This window comes from Sciurus carolinensis, chromosome X, assembly GCF_902686445.1.
Source record: "Sciurus carolinensis chromosome X, mSciCar1.2, whole genome shotgun sequence".
NCBI classification, from domain to species: Eukaryota; Metazoa; Chordata; class Mammalia; order Rodentia; family Sciuridae; genus Sciurus; species Sciurus carolinensis.
In genome coordinates this window covers 84,837,030-84,852,005 of record NC_062232.1, presented here as the reverse complement: position 1 = coordinate 84,852,005, position 14,976 = coordinate 84,837,030, and the positions used below count along the sequence as shown (strand labels likewise).

The window sequence follows — 14,976 nt, the reverse complement described above, 5'->3', positions numbered from 1 at the left end:
TGAACACCCATTGTAAAATACATTCCAATTTCAGAAATATTAGGATATTGAAAACTATCTCAGAACTCCTAAATATGGTTAATTATGTTCATACTATGTATAATGTTCCAATCACAGCCATATTATGGTTTATTTCTCTGGTGTCTTTCTGTTCACTATGTAATTAATATTTTTGGCATACCATATCAGCAGTATATACACACATGCACACACAGTGCATACACCTTGATGGTTGATGGCTTTGATTTAAAAATATTTGTTTAGACTTTTTGCATAGTCTTTCAGAAAAGAGATCTACCTATGATTTTCCTTTCTTATAATGTCATGTCACAGGAAAGACAGTAGAAAAATCAGACTTTACCTTCTGATGTGCATAAATGAATATATGACCAATGTAACTACACACCATGTACAACCAGAAGAATGGGAACTTATACTCCATATATGTATGTCAAAATATATTCTACTGTCAAGTATAACTAATAAAAACAAATTTAAAAAAATTTAGAAAATAATGCCCTTGTCACATTTTGTTACCAAGCTTATGTAGGTTTTTAGAACACTCATCTACTCTTTCCATTTCTTTTCTTGTCTCCAGAAGAACAAGAAAGTAATATCTGAAATTATTCATAGGACTTGAAGTACTTCAACACAGTTTGATTGTAGGAGGTCCATGTCACCAGTGTTAGCCAGTTACCAATTTCCACTCACATCATCTCTGCCCTCTCATTTCACTTTCTGCCCAACACCACAACACCCATTTTTGTCTTTTGCAAATTTGAGAGATCAAAAGTGACACCTTCTCATTCTTTGGTTCTTTGGTTCTTTGAGATTGGCTTATCTCACTTAGCATGATATTCTCCAATTTCATCCATTTGCCTGCAAATGCCATAATTTTATCATTCTTTATGGTGGAGTAATATTCCATTGTATATATATGCCACAGTTTCTTTATCCATTCATCAGTTGAAGGACATCTAGGTTGGTTCCACAAAAAAAAAAACAACAACAAAAAACCCTCTGGGGGGAAAAAAAGTGACACCTTCTACCCATAACATTTCATTTTCCTGACTCTGTTTACAATGTAGGAGGTATAGTTTTTTTCAGGGCTAGTGGCTAGTTGTACACATTCTCTGACAATTTTTTTCTATCATTCGTCCTTAAGGCATCTACCTCCTATGTTTACTTTTACTTTTCTCAATAGTCAGTTATACTTATTTTGCCTTTTTTTGGACATATTTGGAATTAATACTGAGTAGGATGTCAAGATAGGATGAGTGGAATTCAAAAGTAAGGATTTTCTTTTTAATATTTTTCTTTTTCAGCAGGGGATGTGGCTCAGTGATAGAGGATTTGCCTAACATTCATGAAGCCCTGGGTTCAATCCCCTGCACAACAAATTTAAAAAAGAAAACACTATTTTACTTTTTCTTTCATTTCTCTTTTCCCTGTCAACTTCTTTTATTCTAATAATCAAAATTCTAATACACCTTTTTATTATTTGGTGAAAGAAAATATTCAAGGTAAGAAAAAATCATGTTTTCTGAAGAAAACTATTTGTTTCAGTAGAGAGATATTGCCTTCATTGTATGAACATGTACCAAGTACAAAGTATTTTTATTGGCTGCATATATAATAAAAGTTTTCAAGTGTTGAAAAATAAATTCTTCTGACCTAGAACATGTAGCTTACAGTATCCCTCACCCATGCTGTGTCTAAGACCTTTCAATTAACCTCCAATACAAGGGGCCACAGGTGATATTACTGAGCTGTGACTGAAATTTGCCTTCCTATGGTTAGGGGAAATTCTGCACACTGTCTTCCTCAACCCCAGGCAAGCTTGTTGGTTATCCTTACTCACAGGGCTTAGGGCTTCTCTGGACCCTGACTATTGTATTCTCTGGCTTACAGGACCTCTCAGCAAGGCATAGGTCAATATTCAGGGAACTCTAACATGCTGACCAGATTGATTAACCTAGATCGTGTGTTCTCAGCTGATGAAGTCTATGGGCCACTTGAATTGCATCAAAGTTTCCTGGGAGGTGGGAGGACATGTCTATTAAATAAAGTCCTTTGCCAGTGTAAAATTTCATATCATTTACATATTTTTTATTGACTCGTGAGATTTTTTTTAATATTCTGGAAACTAGACCTTTATCAGATTTGTGATTTGTAATGTTCTCTCCTATTCTGTAGGTTGCCTTTTGAATTCCTAAATGATTTCCTTTGGTATATGAAAGTTTTAAATCTGGATAAAGTCCAGCTTATCTATTTTTTCATGTTATTTGTGGTTTTGGTGTCATTCCTAAGATTCTTTGCCAAATATAAGGTGATGAAGATTTATCCCTGTTTTTCTCCTAAAACATTTATTGTTTTGACTCACTGTGTTGGTATCTAGCACTGAGCAAAGCACCTTCCTTTCTTATTCTTCACAGACTAGCCATGTGCAGGAGAAGACCCCCCCACCAGTCGGCCTAACTAGATTAAAGGGACCTATATCAACACTTTCCCTCCCCCTGGTGAAGCAGGTAACTATAGTTTTGCCTTGTTTCACTCTGAACAGAGCTGTGTGGTTAGGGGAGAACCAATAGTGTCTCCTAGTCCAAGTTACCACCTCCATTTCCTTCTACTCTAGGCAGCTAGATCAGACCTGTCAGATCTCCAGGTCTTGCAATATAAAGCCATTTTTTTGGGCAGCCCCAGAGAAGTTGGGGATACAGAATGAATGGTCAAGTCTTTTCCTCCCTAAAGGGAAGCTGAGAGCTGGAACTTTTCATCATCTAGCTCTGTGCTTAGCAGGGAAAAAGATTAATGGTGACACTAGCCAAAGCTATCACCTCCCTTCTCCTCTAGGGAGCTAGATTTTGCTGAACCAGTCAGAGATCCAAGATATGCAAGACAAAAGCCAGTCCTCTAAAGAATCCCCTGGAAAAGTAAATGCGATAGACATAAAGTAGCCCCTTCCACCTGCTGGGCAGAGTTGGGAGCTAGGACGTTTCTTCCTGATTACATGGCACTGTGCCAGGGGCAGGGCATCTGGGGAGAAGGTGTTCCAAATCTCCTGACCACCTTCTTTGGGTCTGCTTTTGCATTCTTTCGGGGTGCAAGACAATTTCAATTAGTTTTTGATTTCTCACAAAGGAAATATGTCTGTGAATTTTTGCTGTAGCCATGTTTGTGGAAGGAATGGGGGAAGTGGTGGTCCAGAGCTTCCTACTCTTCCATCTTGGTAAAGTCACTCTTTCTGTATTATTTATCTTTGCCCTAATTTCTATTATTTTCTTCCTTCTATCAACTTTAGGTTTAGTTTGCTCTTCTTTTTCTAGTTCCTTTAGGCATAAAGTTAGTTTGTTCTTTTTTTTTTTGCGGTGCTGGGGATTGAACCCAGGGCCTTATGCTCGACAGGCAAGCACTCTACCAACTGAGCTATATGCCCAGGCCAAAGTTAGTTTATTGTCTGGGAAGCTTTCTTTTTTTTTTAAATGCAGGGTTTATTTATGTGGTGCTGAGAATCGAACCCAGTGTCTCACATGTGCTAGGCAAGCACTCTACCTCTGAGCCATAACTCCAGCCCCTTCCTTTTTTTTTAATGTAACTGTTTAAACCTATAACCCCCCCACCCCCCAGAGCTAATTTGCTGCCTCCCACAAGTTTTTAAGTTGTATTTTCATTTTCAGTCATATTAAAGTATTTTCTAGTTTCAATTCATTCTTTTATATATTTTTTTTTCTTTTTTGGCAGCACTGGGCCTTGTGCTTGAGAGGCAAGCACTCTGCCAACTGAGCTATATCCCCAGCCCTTGATCCATTGTTTTTTAACGGACATGGTGTTTAAGCCAGGAGTGGTGGTGTATGCCTGCAATCCCTGGAAACTTGGGAGGCTGAGGCATGAGGATCACAAGTTCAAGGTCAGCCTCAGCAACTTAGTGAGACCCTCAGTAACTATAAAGACCTGTCTTAAAATTTAAAAGAATAAGTAAAAAATGACTGGGAGGGTAGATCAATCCACAGTTCCCTCACCCAAAAATTGTGGTGTTGAATATTCACATATGTGAAATTTCCACTTTTCAGTTTGTTTTTGGTTTCAAGATTGTCTCCACTGTGGTTGGAGAAAATACTTTGTATGATTGTATTCTTTTAAATTTTATTGAGGTTTATTTTCTGAACTCAATATGGTCTGTTCTACGTAATGCTCCATGTACACTTGAGAAAAATGTGTACTATTCTGTTGTGTGATGGGATATTTTGTGTATATCTATTAAGACTAGTTGGCTTATAGCATTGTTCAAGTTCTCCCTTTCCTTATTGATTTTCTGTCTAGTTGTTACTTCCATTATTGAGTGTAAGCTGTTGAAATTCCAAGTATTGTTATAGAACTGTCCATTTCTCCCTTTAATTTATCAGTTTTTGCTTCACTTATTTTGGGTCTCTGTTTTGTGTGTGTGTGTGTGTGTTTGTGTCTGTTTACAATTATTATATCTTAATATCTGACTGGTTAAGCAAGGGCACTTAACTACTGAAGCCACATCCCCAGCCCTTTTTATTTTTTTATCTCGAGATATGGTCTCACTTGGTTGCTTACAGCCTTCCTAATTTGCTGAGGCTGTCTTTGAAACTGCATTCCTCCTGCCTCAGCTTCCTGAGCTGCTAGAATTATAACCATGTGCCACCATGCCCAGCAACAATTGTAATATCATTTTGATAAATTGTCATTTATCAGTATATAATGTCCTTTTTATCTCTATAAAATTTTTCAAGGAAAGTTCATCATAATTTTAACTTATCTGTATCTTTGAATCTTAAGTCTGCCTTCTCTTTAGAGAAAAACAGAAAAAGAATCTGCTTTAGAAAGTGTGAAGGTGGATTACATCTTTTCAAAAATGTATTCAGTCTATTTGTTTTTTAATTGGCAAATTTAATTTAATTTTTCTAGTTTCTGTATTGGATACTTTGGCATCTGGAATCTTCTTGACCTTAGAGTGTCTGCTTCCCTCAGAGTTAGCTGAATTCCTAGAGATAGCAAACAACTCAGCTGTGAGTACCCCTTTCATTTGTAAACCAACAATTCTAGAATCAGTATCACCAACCATGTCATCTATCAGATTTTCATATTCAACCAGTCCTGGATAACTTCTATTCCTGAACCACTGAAATTATTCAAAGTAGCCAGTCCTAAACCTGTTTACCCTGTCACAAATATTTCTTCCAAGAAAACCACAATAAATATTCTTACCTTTATTTTCCCCATTATTACTCTACCTCATGATTGACTCTCGTGTTTCTCCATGTTGCCTTGTATGGCATGCTATATATTCTGTTCTAGGAATCTGTGATTATAAGACCTTCTTGTTTCATGATAGTCATTTCTGTGTCTGTGTGTATTACCATACCTAATTAAATCAAACTTGGGGTATCCTTAAACACTAATGAATTACATTTATTAATTACTGATAGGGAAGAACTTACATCTGCCATTTTGCTATTTGTTTTCTACATATTTATAATTTTTGTTCCTCAATTCCCCCATTGCTGCCATTATTGTGGGTAATTGATTTATTATCTTCTGTACTCTTTCAATTCTGTTCTCATTTCTTTCTTTTTGTATCAGAGATTGAACCCAGGGGTTCTTAACCACTGAGCGACATCTCCAGCGGTTTTTTGTATTTTATTTAGAGACCAGGTCTTGTTGAGTTGCTTATGGTCTCACTAAGTTGCTGAGGGTGACCCTGAACTCAAGATCCTTCAGCCTCAGTGTCCCCAGCTGTTGGAATTACAGGTATGCACCACTGTTCTTGACCTGTTCTCATTTCTTTTTCCATATTGTTTTAGTTTATTTTATTGGTTCCCACACGGAACAAAATTCATATCTTCATTTTGTAACAATATGTTTATTTAATTGTAACAATTTGTTTTCAGTAAAAGAACTCTATTATAGCTTGATCCCCCTTTATGCTATTATTTTCACAGCTAATATGTTAATACCAAATGTATATGATAACATAGCTTTATAATTATTTTTTATGCATTTGTCTTTTAAGTCATATAGGGGAATAAAGACGAGTTATAATCATATATGCAATATTACTTGTTTTTATGGTTACCAATGAGGTTATCATTATCTTTGTCCTTTGTTTCTTCATATGATTTTGAATTTCATAACTTCTATCCCTTATTTCAATTTAGACTTTTTCAAAGTCTTGTTAGAGTTCAGTAAGTACAGATGGAAATTAATCTTGATATAGTATGAATGTGCCTTAAGTTATTCAACCAAGTCCCTATTAACTTAAATGAAGTCATTTCTTTATTTTTTCCTTAAAAGCAATCCTACCTGTGCTGGGCTCGGTGGCACACGCCTGTAATTCCAGCAGCTCGGGAGGCTGAGACAGGAGGATGGTGAGTTCATTGCCAGCCTCAGCAACAGTGAAGCGCTAAGCAACTCAATGAGACCCTGCTCTAAATAAAATACAACATACGACTGGGAATGTGGCTCACTGGTTGAGTGACCCTGAGTTCAATCTCCAGTACCCCACTCCCAAAAAGAGCAATGCTACCAGCAATGAATATGCTCGTGTACATTCTTTCATTTCTAGATTCCTCAAAGTAAGATGTCTTGGTCAAAAAGAATGTGCTCTGTTATATTTCCCAGCCTCCCTTGCATATATTTTGGGGCCATAAAATGCAATATAAGACACTTAAAGACTTGCAAACAATTCTAAGTGATCCTTTTACTCTCCCTGAAATAACCATGGAAACCATGTGTGCCATCTGGAGTATATGACAAGGAGAGGAATGCAGGCTTGATACCTGGATAATCAATTGTGCAGAGCCAGGCAAGAGAGCCAATAACCCTCTCTGGATAGGCAGATAATACCTTACCATTTAATTATTTATTTGACTATTACCTCCTAGCAAGCCTGATTTGGTAGATACTCTATTTACATATTTTCTAGAGTTTTCAATCTATGATGAACACAGTTTTGACTGGTAAGTGTCACTAAATATGAATTATAAACCAGCAGTGTCTTTGATGATCAGGAGATTCTCTCTGCAGAGTTTAGCTGAAACAGAGTCTATATTGAAGTTTTATAAGGCAGGAGTGGATGCAGTAATTTCATCAGAACACCACAATGAAAATTCTGGCACCAAACGCACAGATTCTGAATCAATGTATTTAAGAGTATGTCTGTGTGTGGGGAGAGATGTGTCAGTATTTTGCATTTCTAATAAGCACTCTAGATGATTATGATGTAAGGAGATTGCTTATGAGACATAACAGTTATAAAATATTACAATAGTTTCATACACTGAATATGGGAAAATTCCCTTTTCTGCTGGATTCCTTTTGACAATGTAAGTTATAGCTTCTAGAAAAGTAGATTTGTTGTCAATTTTATGTAATCAGAAGTAAAAGTGGGCTGGGCACGGTGGCATAGGCCTGTAATCCCAGTGGCTTGGGAGGTGAAGGCCGGTAGATTGTGATTCAAAGACAGCCTCAGCAATTTAGCAAGACCCTGTCTCAAAAAGAAAATATAAAAAAGGCTGGGGATGTGGCTCAGTAGTTAAGTGCCTTTGGGTTCAATCCCCAGAGGCAACTAATAATAATAATAATATAAATACTAAGTAAAAGTGGGCAGTAAAATTCTAACTAAACAAACATTTATTACATACCAACTGCATGACCCTGGGTTTGATCCCCAGTACCAAAATGGAAACAAAACAAGACCAAAAAAAAAACCCTACGTGTTAATGACTGCATTAATGGATGGAAAAAAAAAAAGACATAGTCTTTAATATTAAATGCAAAATGTTCAGCTGGGAAATTAGTCTTAAATGTATAATTACATACATAAACATGTATATATGTAATTTGTAAGGCTAAAATATATATTATATTTTATATATACTAGTCTTACAAAACATTTTTACATGTTTCAAGAGAGGTTGGGGTAGAAAGCAGGGAACTTTTACCTTAGATCTGTTCTCTGAGATCTGTTCACTGCATCACTTTGTGCAGTTTTTATGTTTCCCAAGATTCTCCTGAACTAGTAAGGCAGGCCTGTCAGGAGAGCTCAGGGAGAGATCATCTCACAAGAGGACAAAACCTTACTCCTTGGCCTTAAAAGCAGCAACTCTGATGACAGCATGACACCTTTCACTCAAACTTGTATCCCAAATGGATGCATCACATCAGACTCCTATGGACACAAAGGATCCTGTGATTGACAGCAGAAGTGGCTGTTTGGCTGGGCACTGTGCAAGACATTGATTGCAGCCCCAGCAACCCTAGAGCAGTCCCACTTATCGTAAGCATCAGTATAAAGCAGAGAGAGGGTGAAGAAGACAGTGGAGTTCAACACAGAGGACTCCTGGAAACTCAGTGGGGTTTTGCCACTCAAGGCCTCAGTGTACCAGCAGTGGAGGGGGCCAGACAGGGCAAAGGACCCAGCAGGAGCAGCAGCCATGGCCACTATGCATAGTGGGACCCAGGGTGGGGGGAAGACAGGCGTGAGGCTCGATGGCTGAGGACTAGCACGAAGCCCCCACATCTGCCTACTGGACTTGTTCCTGAGCACAGGTTGAGTCAGGCCAGGCCCTCCCTCAAATAATTGGGGTTCTGTAGCATAGGTGGAACAAGGTCTCATCAAGCACTGCTCAGAGTTACTGGATCATTGCCCCACAGTGTCCCTGTGAGGCAAATATTTTCCCCATGAAAAGACTGAGTCTTAAGCAACTGTATCTGTAATGATTGCCAGTTTTATTTCTCTGGCAAAGAAATCCAAAGGCAATTTGAAATTTACATTTATTATATACTTCTATTATGGGATTTATTTAGTGTTTCTCTGCCCTCCAAAAGGTCTTTTATTTTGTCTATTTTAGTTTTCTTTTTAGGTGTATCACAAGTAACACACACACACACACACACACACACTCAACATATTCATTTTCTTGGAAAACGAGAAGATGGAGATAGGTAAAAAAAAGAAAAGAAAATACAAATTACACAGATCCACTGTTTACCTTTGGTATACAATAATTCAGACATTTTGCTTTGCATTTTGTCATATATAAATGTACATATAAGATATATATATACATATATATATTGCTCTGTAGTGTGTTTACAATATATAATGAGCATCTTCCCATGTAAATGAGTGAGCCCCCTTATTAAAGAGTGTGATGGGGTCAAAAGATGAGATGTTGACAAGAATCATATGTAAATCTAATCAACACTGAGGGATTGAAGTAAAATAAAAGCAAATATTAAGCAAGAAAATACAGATAAAAGAAATCATTGGCAATATTAATAACAGAAAGTAAATGCTTTCAGGCGGAAGTGCCTTAAATAGGATATGGACGGTCCCGAGAATGCCTATGGTTAGAATGCAGAGCCCTAAATTTTTTTCTCAGACCCCTTATCTCTTCTAAGCACCTTTCCATCTCATCTCCCTCTCTTGTCATTTCTTCGTCCTTAAAATGCCTATAGTCTATGTCCTCTTTAAATTCTTCGAGAGACTGAAGCAGCCTCTGTCTAAAATTCCCTTCGGTTTGCTGGCGTTCAAATTCTCCATAGGGACGTTCTTCCTCCCTCTTTGGCATGCTGCACTTGGGCTTTCCTTCATTTTCTTTGCAGGGTTTTTGCATGATGTTGTTTCCAGCTTAAGTCCAAGGAGAAAAATGTAGAGATGATTGTTTTTTTTTACTTTTGCATCAGGACGATCAGTTTCTCTTTGAGGCAAGACACTAGCCTGATCTCCCACAATGGCCCCACAGGTCCAGTCTCCTTAAGTTGGAAACATCTCAGCTCTCTCCCCTCTCTCAAGTCCTCCTCTTTCCCCTCCCTTCCTGGAACCCACCATTTATCCAGCAGAAAAGGCTAATGGCCTCTCCCGTGGGCGGGAGAAGGAGGACAGACCTGGAGGTGGACTGTGAAGTGCCAAATTTACCCAGCTTTTGCCATTCCCAACTTCTACCCTCTGAAATGTCAGTCTAAGTAACTTCCTCGCACTGACCTGTGCAGTTGTGGGGTAGTTTGCTGCTCTTTTTCTTGCCTGGAGGTGTCTGTGAACACAGGCTTTTGGACCTGCAAACAAAAGGAAGGAGGCGGGGAAGAGGGAATTATTTGTGAATCAACCAGCCCCAGAGACAAGAGACACATTATCTTGATCCAGAATTCTCATCACCGTCGTCCCTCCAAATTTTCTACCATCCGGTTCCCTTCCGGTGCCCATCTCTTCCTCCAGGAATTCTGTGCCTGCACCCACCCCTCACCCTCAGACCCGTAAGGCTGACCATCGCCCATCCCCCGCCCCGCCCCTCTCCACCGCAGGCCAACGTTGAGTGAGGCAAACTGTTTTCAAATTATCTCTAAATTTCTCTTGTCCCCAAACCACAATTGCAATCTTTCTCCACCCACCAACCCACACTCCAGGTCTACCATTTTCTCCACAAATTGGGGAAAGACAAGGAGAAACAGAAAGAGAAAGCTTTCCAGTATGAGAGAAACTGAGTTTTCTTTCTAAACTATCACTAAATCTCTGCGTGCCGCTCAAGAGACTTCCACCTATTCCTTGGTTCCCACTTCAAAACATGCAATTATCTCCCATCAATTTGCAGGGATTTGGGGAGGGCAAGTCCGGGCATATTAATGTTAATAGATTCAGCCACTACCGCCCCAGGGGTCCCAGCGGTGGCTTCCCACCAATCTGCTGGGATGTAAGGAATTTACCTCTTTCTTTCCTTGGCCACAAGCATGCAAGTCTGTAGGGCAGTAAGGAGCTGGTACCCAGAGGAGAAAGAAGCCCGGGAATATAAGGACTTGGGTTCATGTCAGCTTCTGATCACGTGAGGATTATGTCATCCTCCAACTCCGGCTCCCACCTCCCCCTCCCACCAGCAGTGCTGCAGAAGTGGACCGGTCTATCAACCTCCCACCCCCGCCACACCAGGCCCTGTCACTCAATTTTGACTTTGCTAATTTCAGAGGTCAAAAGTGGCCCCTTCTCCTTGTGGTTGGAATTTGCCTTTCTCTGGTTACCAGGGAGGGGCTGCATCTTCCCATAGTTGTATTAACCATTGTTACTTTTTAGTGCTTGTGTTGGGAGAGAGAATTACTTATTCTTTTGTAGGTTACAAAAAAAGTAGTATAGTCTATCTTCTACTCACCCTCTCTCCAGCCACTAATAACTGCCATTTCCCTTGCAGTTCAATCATTGAAACCAAAGAGGAAGGATGGAGTGAGTTAGGATAAAAGGTAATAATAATGACTGGGATTGTAAGATTTTTAAAAGTATTGTTCTGATAATTTTCTAATATTTTTCAGTTTTTCCATAAATTTAACATGATTTTCATAATCATAAATATGATAAATATATGTACATTCAGAAAAAAAGATTCAAGATAGGAAGATAAAGACTCAGGCACCTGTTTCTGCTACTGAAGTCATAATATAAATATAGACCCTTCAGGCCAAAACATCTTTGGAAGTTTAAAATGTACAGGCAGCTGGAGTGGGCATGTGAAGTCCTTCTCTTAAGTGAATCACTGAGGTCACAATCCCAAAGTACCCTGCCTGTAGATTTTCAGATCTCAAAATCCAATCATAAATATTTGTTAGTTTGATATCAGTGTCATGCCCTCTAGCTCCCAGTTGTACCATGCCCTTCTGTTTAGTTTAGTAGTTAGAAAGAGATCATAAAAAGAGTGAAGCATTGTTTCCATAATTTTTATCTATCTATCTATCTATCTATCTATCTATCTATCTATCTGTATTTATATTAGGAACAGGGGATTGAACTAACTCAGCTGCACTCAATATATATCTATTTATATTAGGTACAGGGGATTGAAATCAGGGGCACTCAACCACTGAGCCACATCCCCAGCCCTATTTTATATTTTATTTAGAGACAGGGTCTCACTGAGTTGCTTAGCGCCTCACTTTTGCTGAGGCTGACTTTGAACTCATGATCCTCCTGCCTCAGCCTCCTGTGCTGCTGGGATTACAGGCGTGTGTCACTGTGCCCCATTGTTTTCCTAATTATTAAGGAATGATTAATTGTGATAGAGGCAAGATTCATTGATAGAGTGAAAATTCCAGAATCCTCTGTGAAGCTCTTTTGTTCGGATAGTTAGATTCAGTAATAAATGACTGGAAATATACAGATGCCAAAAAATTTCCTTTTTAATAAAAAGCATGGCAATGGACAGATCCTAGTTTGAATTAATTGTTTTACTTACATGTTGTATTTAAAACTTGGATACTGAAACTTCTTGCATTATTTCCAAAATAAGACTAATAATTTTAAATATTTCACAGAGTTGTCCAGACTAAATGACATACTTTATATAAAACATTTAGTACAAGATTTATGAGTACCAACTAATTCAATAAGTGACCAATGCCCATTGATTACCACACAGGGATCAGGGGAATTCTTCGATTTCCTACTCTGCCTTAACTACCTCTATTTAACGAAGATGGTCATCAACTCATGGACTAATACAACAACATTTACTCGTCTCTTTGCCTTATGTCTTACCACCTTCCAACAAAATGATTCTAATAGTTACAATCATAGCAACATCCTGTGTTATTTTACTTCATTTTCCAACAGTCTTATTAGATAGGAGACTCTAGTTGATCTAGGCATTTCACAGAGTACCTTTCAGCTTATACATAAAAGTTCAGGTATGAAAATGCATGGGAATGTAAGCAAAATGACACACTGAGCAGGGTGCAATGGCACATTCCTGTAATCCCAGAGGCTTGGGATGCTGAGGATAAAGAGGATCACAAATTCAAGGCCAAAATTTGTCTCCAAATAAGAAATCAAAAGAGCTGGGGATATGGCTTTGTGTTTAAGCACCCCTGGGTTCAATCCCTGGTACCAAAAAACAAACAAAAAAGCAAAACCAAAAAAATGTAATATTGAGTTACATTTGACTTGTTTCCCTTGTAGTGGCTGATGGGACTTAGGTAAGGACAAGAGGTATTATTACTTACCCGCCAAATCCTCCAATAATTGGGGTAAGATAACCTCATAAGAATGTAACGAAAGGCATCTAAGCAGGTTCTAATTTACAGAACAATTATTCTGGCCTTCTCTTCCCCAAGTTTATGAAAGGAGACATGTTGGAGTAAGAGATAAAGAATTGTAGGAGCTGTTGACTTTTTAGAGAGTTCAGTGTTGTCATTATAATAACAAGAAGAGTATCAATAATATCTAACACTCTATGTTTCTTATGTTGCAGGAACTCTAAAGTACTTTACATATGCTGGGTGTGGTTGTGCATGCACACCTGTAATCCTAGCAGTTTCGGAGGCTGAGGCAGGAGGATTGTAAATTCAAAGCCAGCTTTAGCAATTTAGTGAGGCCCTAAGCAACTTAGCAATACCTAGTTTCAAAATAAAATAAAAAAGGGCTGGGGATGTGGCTCAGGTGTTAAGCATCCCTGGGTCCAATTTATGGTACCAAAAAAATAAATTAAAATAAATAAAGTATTTTACAAATATTGACTAAATTAATATTCATTGATATTCATAATGCTATTATTATGAAACTAAGGAGTACAGAAGTTAAGTAGTTTGCCTATAGTCACAGAATAAGTGGAAACATGATTTTCTTTTACATGAATTAATTATTTTAATTGACTATGTTAAAAATACTGGGGGTACCCCCAAGGAATCAAACACATGCTCAGAAAGTAGCTCAGCAAGGCAAACATTACTTCTGCTGAAGGGTGTGCTTCCAGGGAAAACCCAGCAAGCAATCTCACTTGGGTGACCAGTTTGCCTGTTTTTATCCCTAACACAGTACTGCCTCTTGCTCTGATAAGAGCAGCCTGAGGTTACAATCTATGCAATAGACTAGTTTTAAAATTGGGGAGGGCAAATAGAAGGGCTATAGTTAAAATGGCTACAACTGGATCTCAAAATGGCTATGATTGTATTGTACACCCCAATTAAGACTAAATACTATATTTTGAAAATGGACCATTGAACTTTCTATTTCTCACAATAAATAAAAGTTGTATTTATTATGGACAACATGATTTTAAAATATGTGTGCATTGTAGAATGGCTCAATCAAGTTAATGAACATATGTATTAACTCATAATTTTATTGAAGTAAGAACACTAATATCTACTCAGCAATTTTTGAGAATATTTTAAACTTTTGTTGCCATGTTATACAATAGATCACTTGAATCTATTCCTTCTTTCTAATTGAATTGTTGTATCTTTTGACCAATATTCCCCCACCCTTCATCTCCAGGGAATAACCATCATTCTCTTCTCTGATTCTATGAGTTCCACTTTTGTAGATTACATATATAAGAAAGATCATGTGGTAAAAGTCTGCCTGCTTTATTTAACTTCACATAATTTCTTCCAGGTGATTCCATGTTGTCACAAATGATAGAATTTTCTTTTTTTCTAAGTCTGAATAATATTCCTTGTGTATATATTACCATAGTTTCTTTATCAATACATTTGTTGTTGGATGCTCAGGTTTATTCAATATCTTGGTTATTTCAAGTGATACTGCAATGAACATGGGAGTTTAGCTATCTCTTTGAAATGCTGATTTAAGTTCCTTTGGTTACATACCCTATAGTGGGATTGCTGGGTCATGTGTTGGCTCTCCTAATTACTAAGAAACTCCCACACTGTTATCTATAATAGCTGTACTAATTTACAGTCCCAGCAGTGTGCAAGGTTTCCCTTTTCTTTATATCTTTGTCATTATTTGTTATCTTTAGCCTTTTTGATAATAACCATTCTTACTGGGGTGAAGTGGTATCTTATTGTAGCTTAATTACCGTATCTCTGATGATTAGCAATGTTAAGCATTTTTTCAGATACCAGTAGGCAATTTGTGTGTCTTCTTTTGAAAAATGACTATTCAGGTTCTTTATTTTTTAATTGGATTATTTTCTTTCTTGATAGTGGATCATTTATTTATATATTTTG

The 14,976-nt window shown here is 37.8% G+C and overlaps 1 protein-coding gene across 2 annotated transcripts; it reads right to left on the bottom strand.

Annotated features, from left to right (window-relative positions):
• Window positions 1-8,735: 8,735 nt before the first annotated feature.
• Tceal7 (transcription elongation factor A like 7) lies at window positions 8,736-10,855 on the bottom strand. 2 transcript variants are annotated; one of them, XM_047536770.1, is made up of 3 exons: window positions 10,729-10,855; window positions 10,013-10,083; window positions 8,736-9,658 (listed from the first exon to the last, which is right to left on the bottom strand). In XM_047536770.1, the coding sequence occupies exons 1-3, from the start codon at window positions 10,752-10,754 to the stop codon at window positions 9,342-9,344; spliced, it is 414 nt and encodes a 137-aa protein (XP_047392726.1). In that variant the 5' UTR covers window positions 10,755-10,855; the 3' UTR covers window positions 8,736-9,341. The 2 variants fall into 2 exon arrangements, with proteins under 2 accessions (XP_047392726.1, XP_047392727.1); XM_047536771.1 differs by lacking the exon at window positions 10,729-10,855 and adding an exon at window positions 10,184-10,224.
• Between the last annotated feature and the right edge of the window lie 4,121 nt (window positions 10,856-14,976).

Bases quoted from the DNA above. Each gene is read 5' to 3' on its own strand.
- Tceal7 (XM_047536770.1), bottom strand. From the start codon at position 10,754: ATGCTTGTGGCCAAGGAAAGAAAGAG. The intron at 10,084-10,728 runs GTAAATTCCTTA...TTTTGTTTGCAG, and splicing joins GTGGCCAAGGAAAGAAAGAG to GTCCAAAAGCCTGTGTTCAC. The intron at 9,659-10,012 runs GTCAGTGCGAGG...CTTGGACTTAAG, and splicing joins ACTACCCCACAACTGCACAG to CTGGAAACAACATCATGCAA.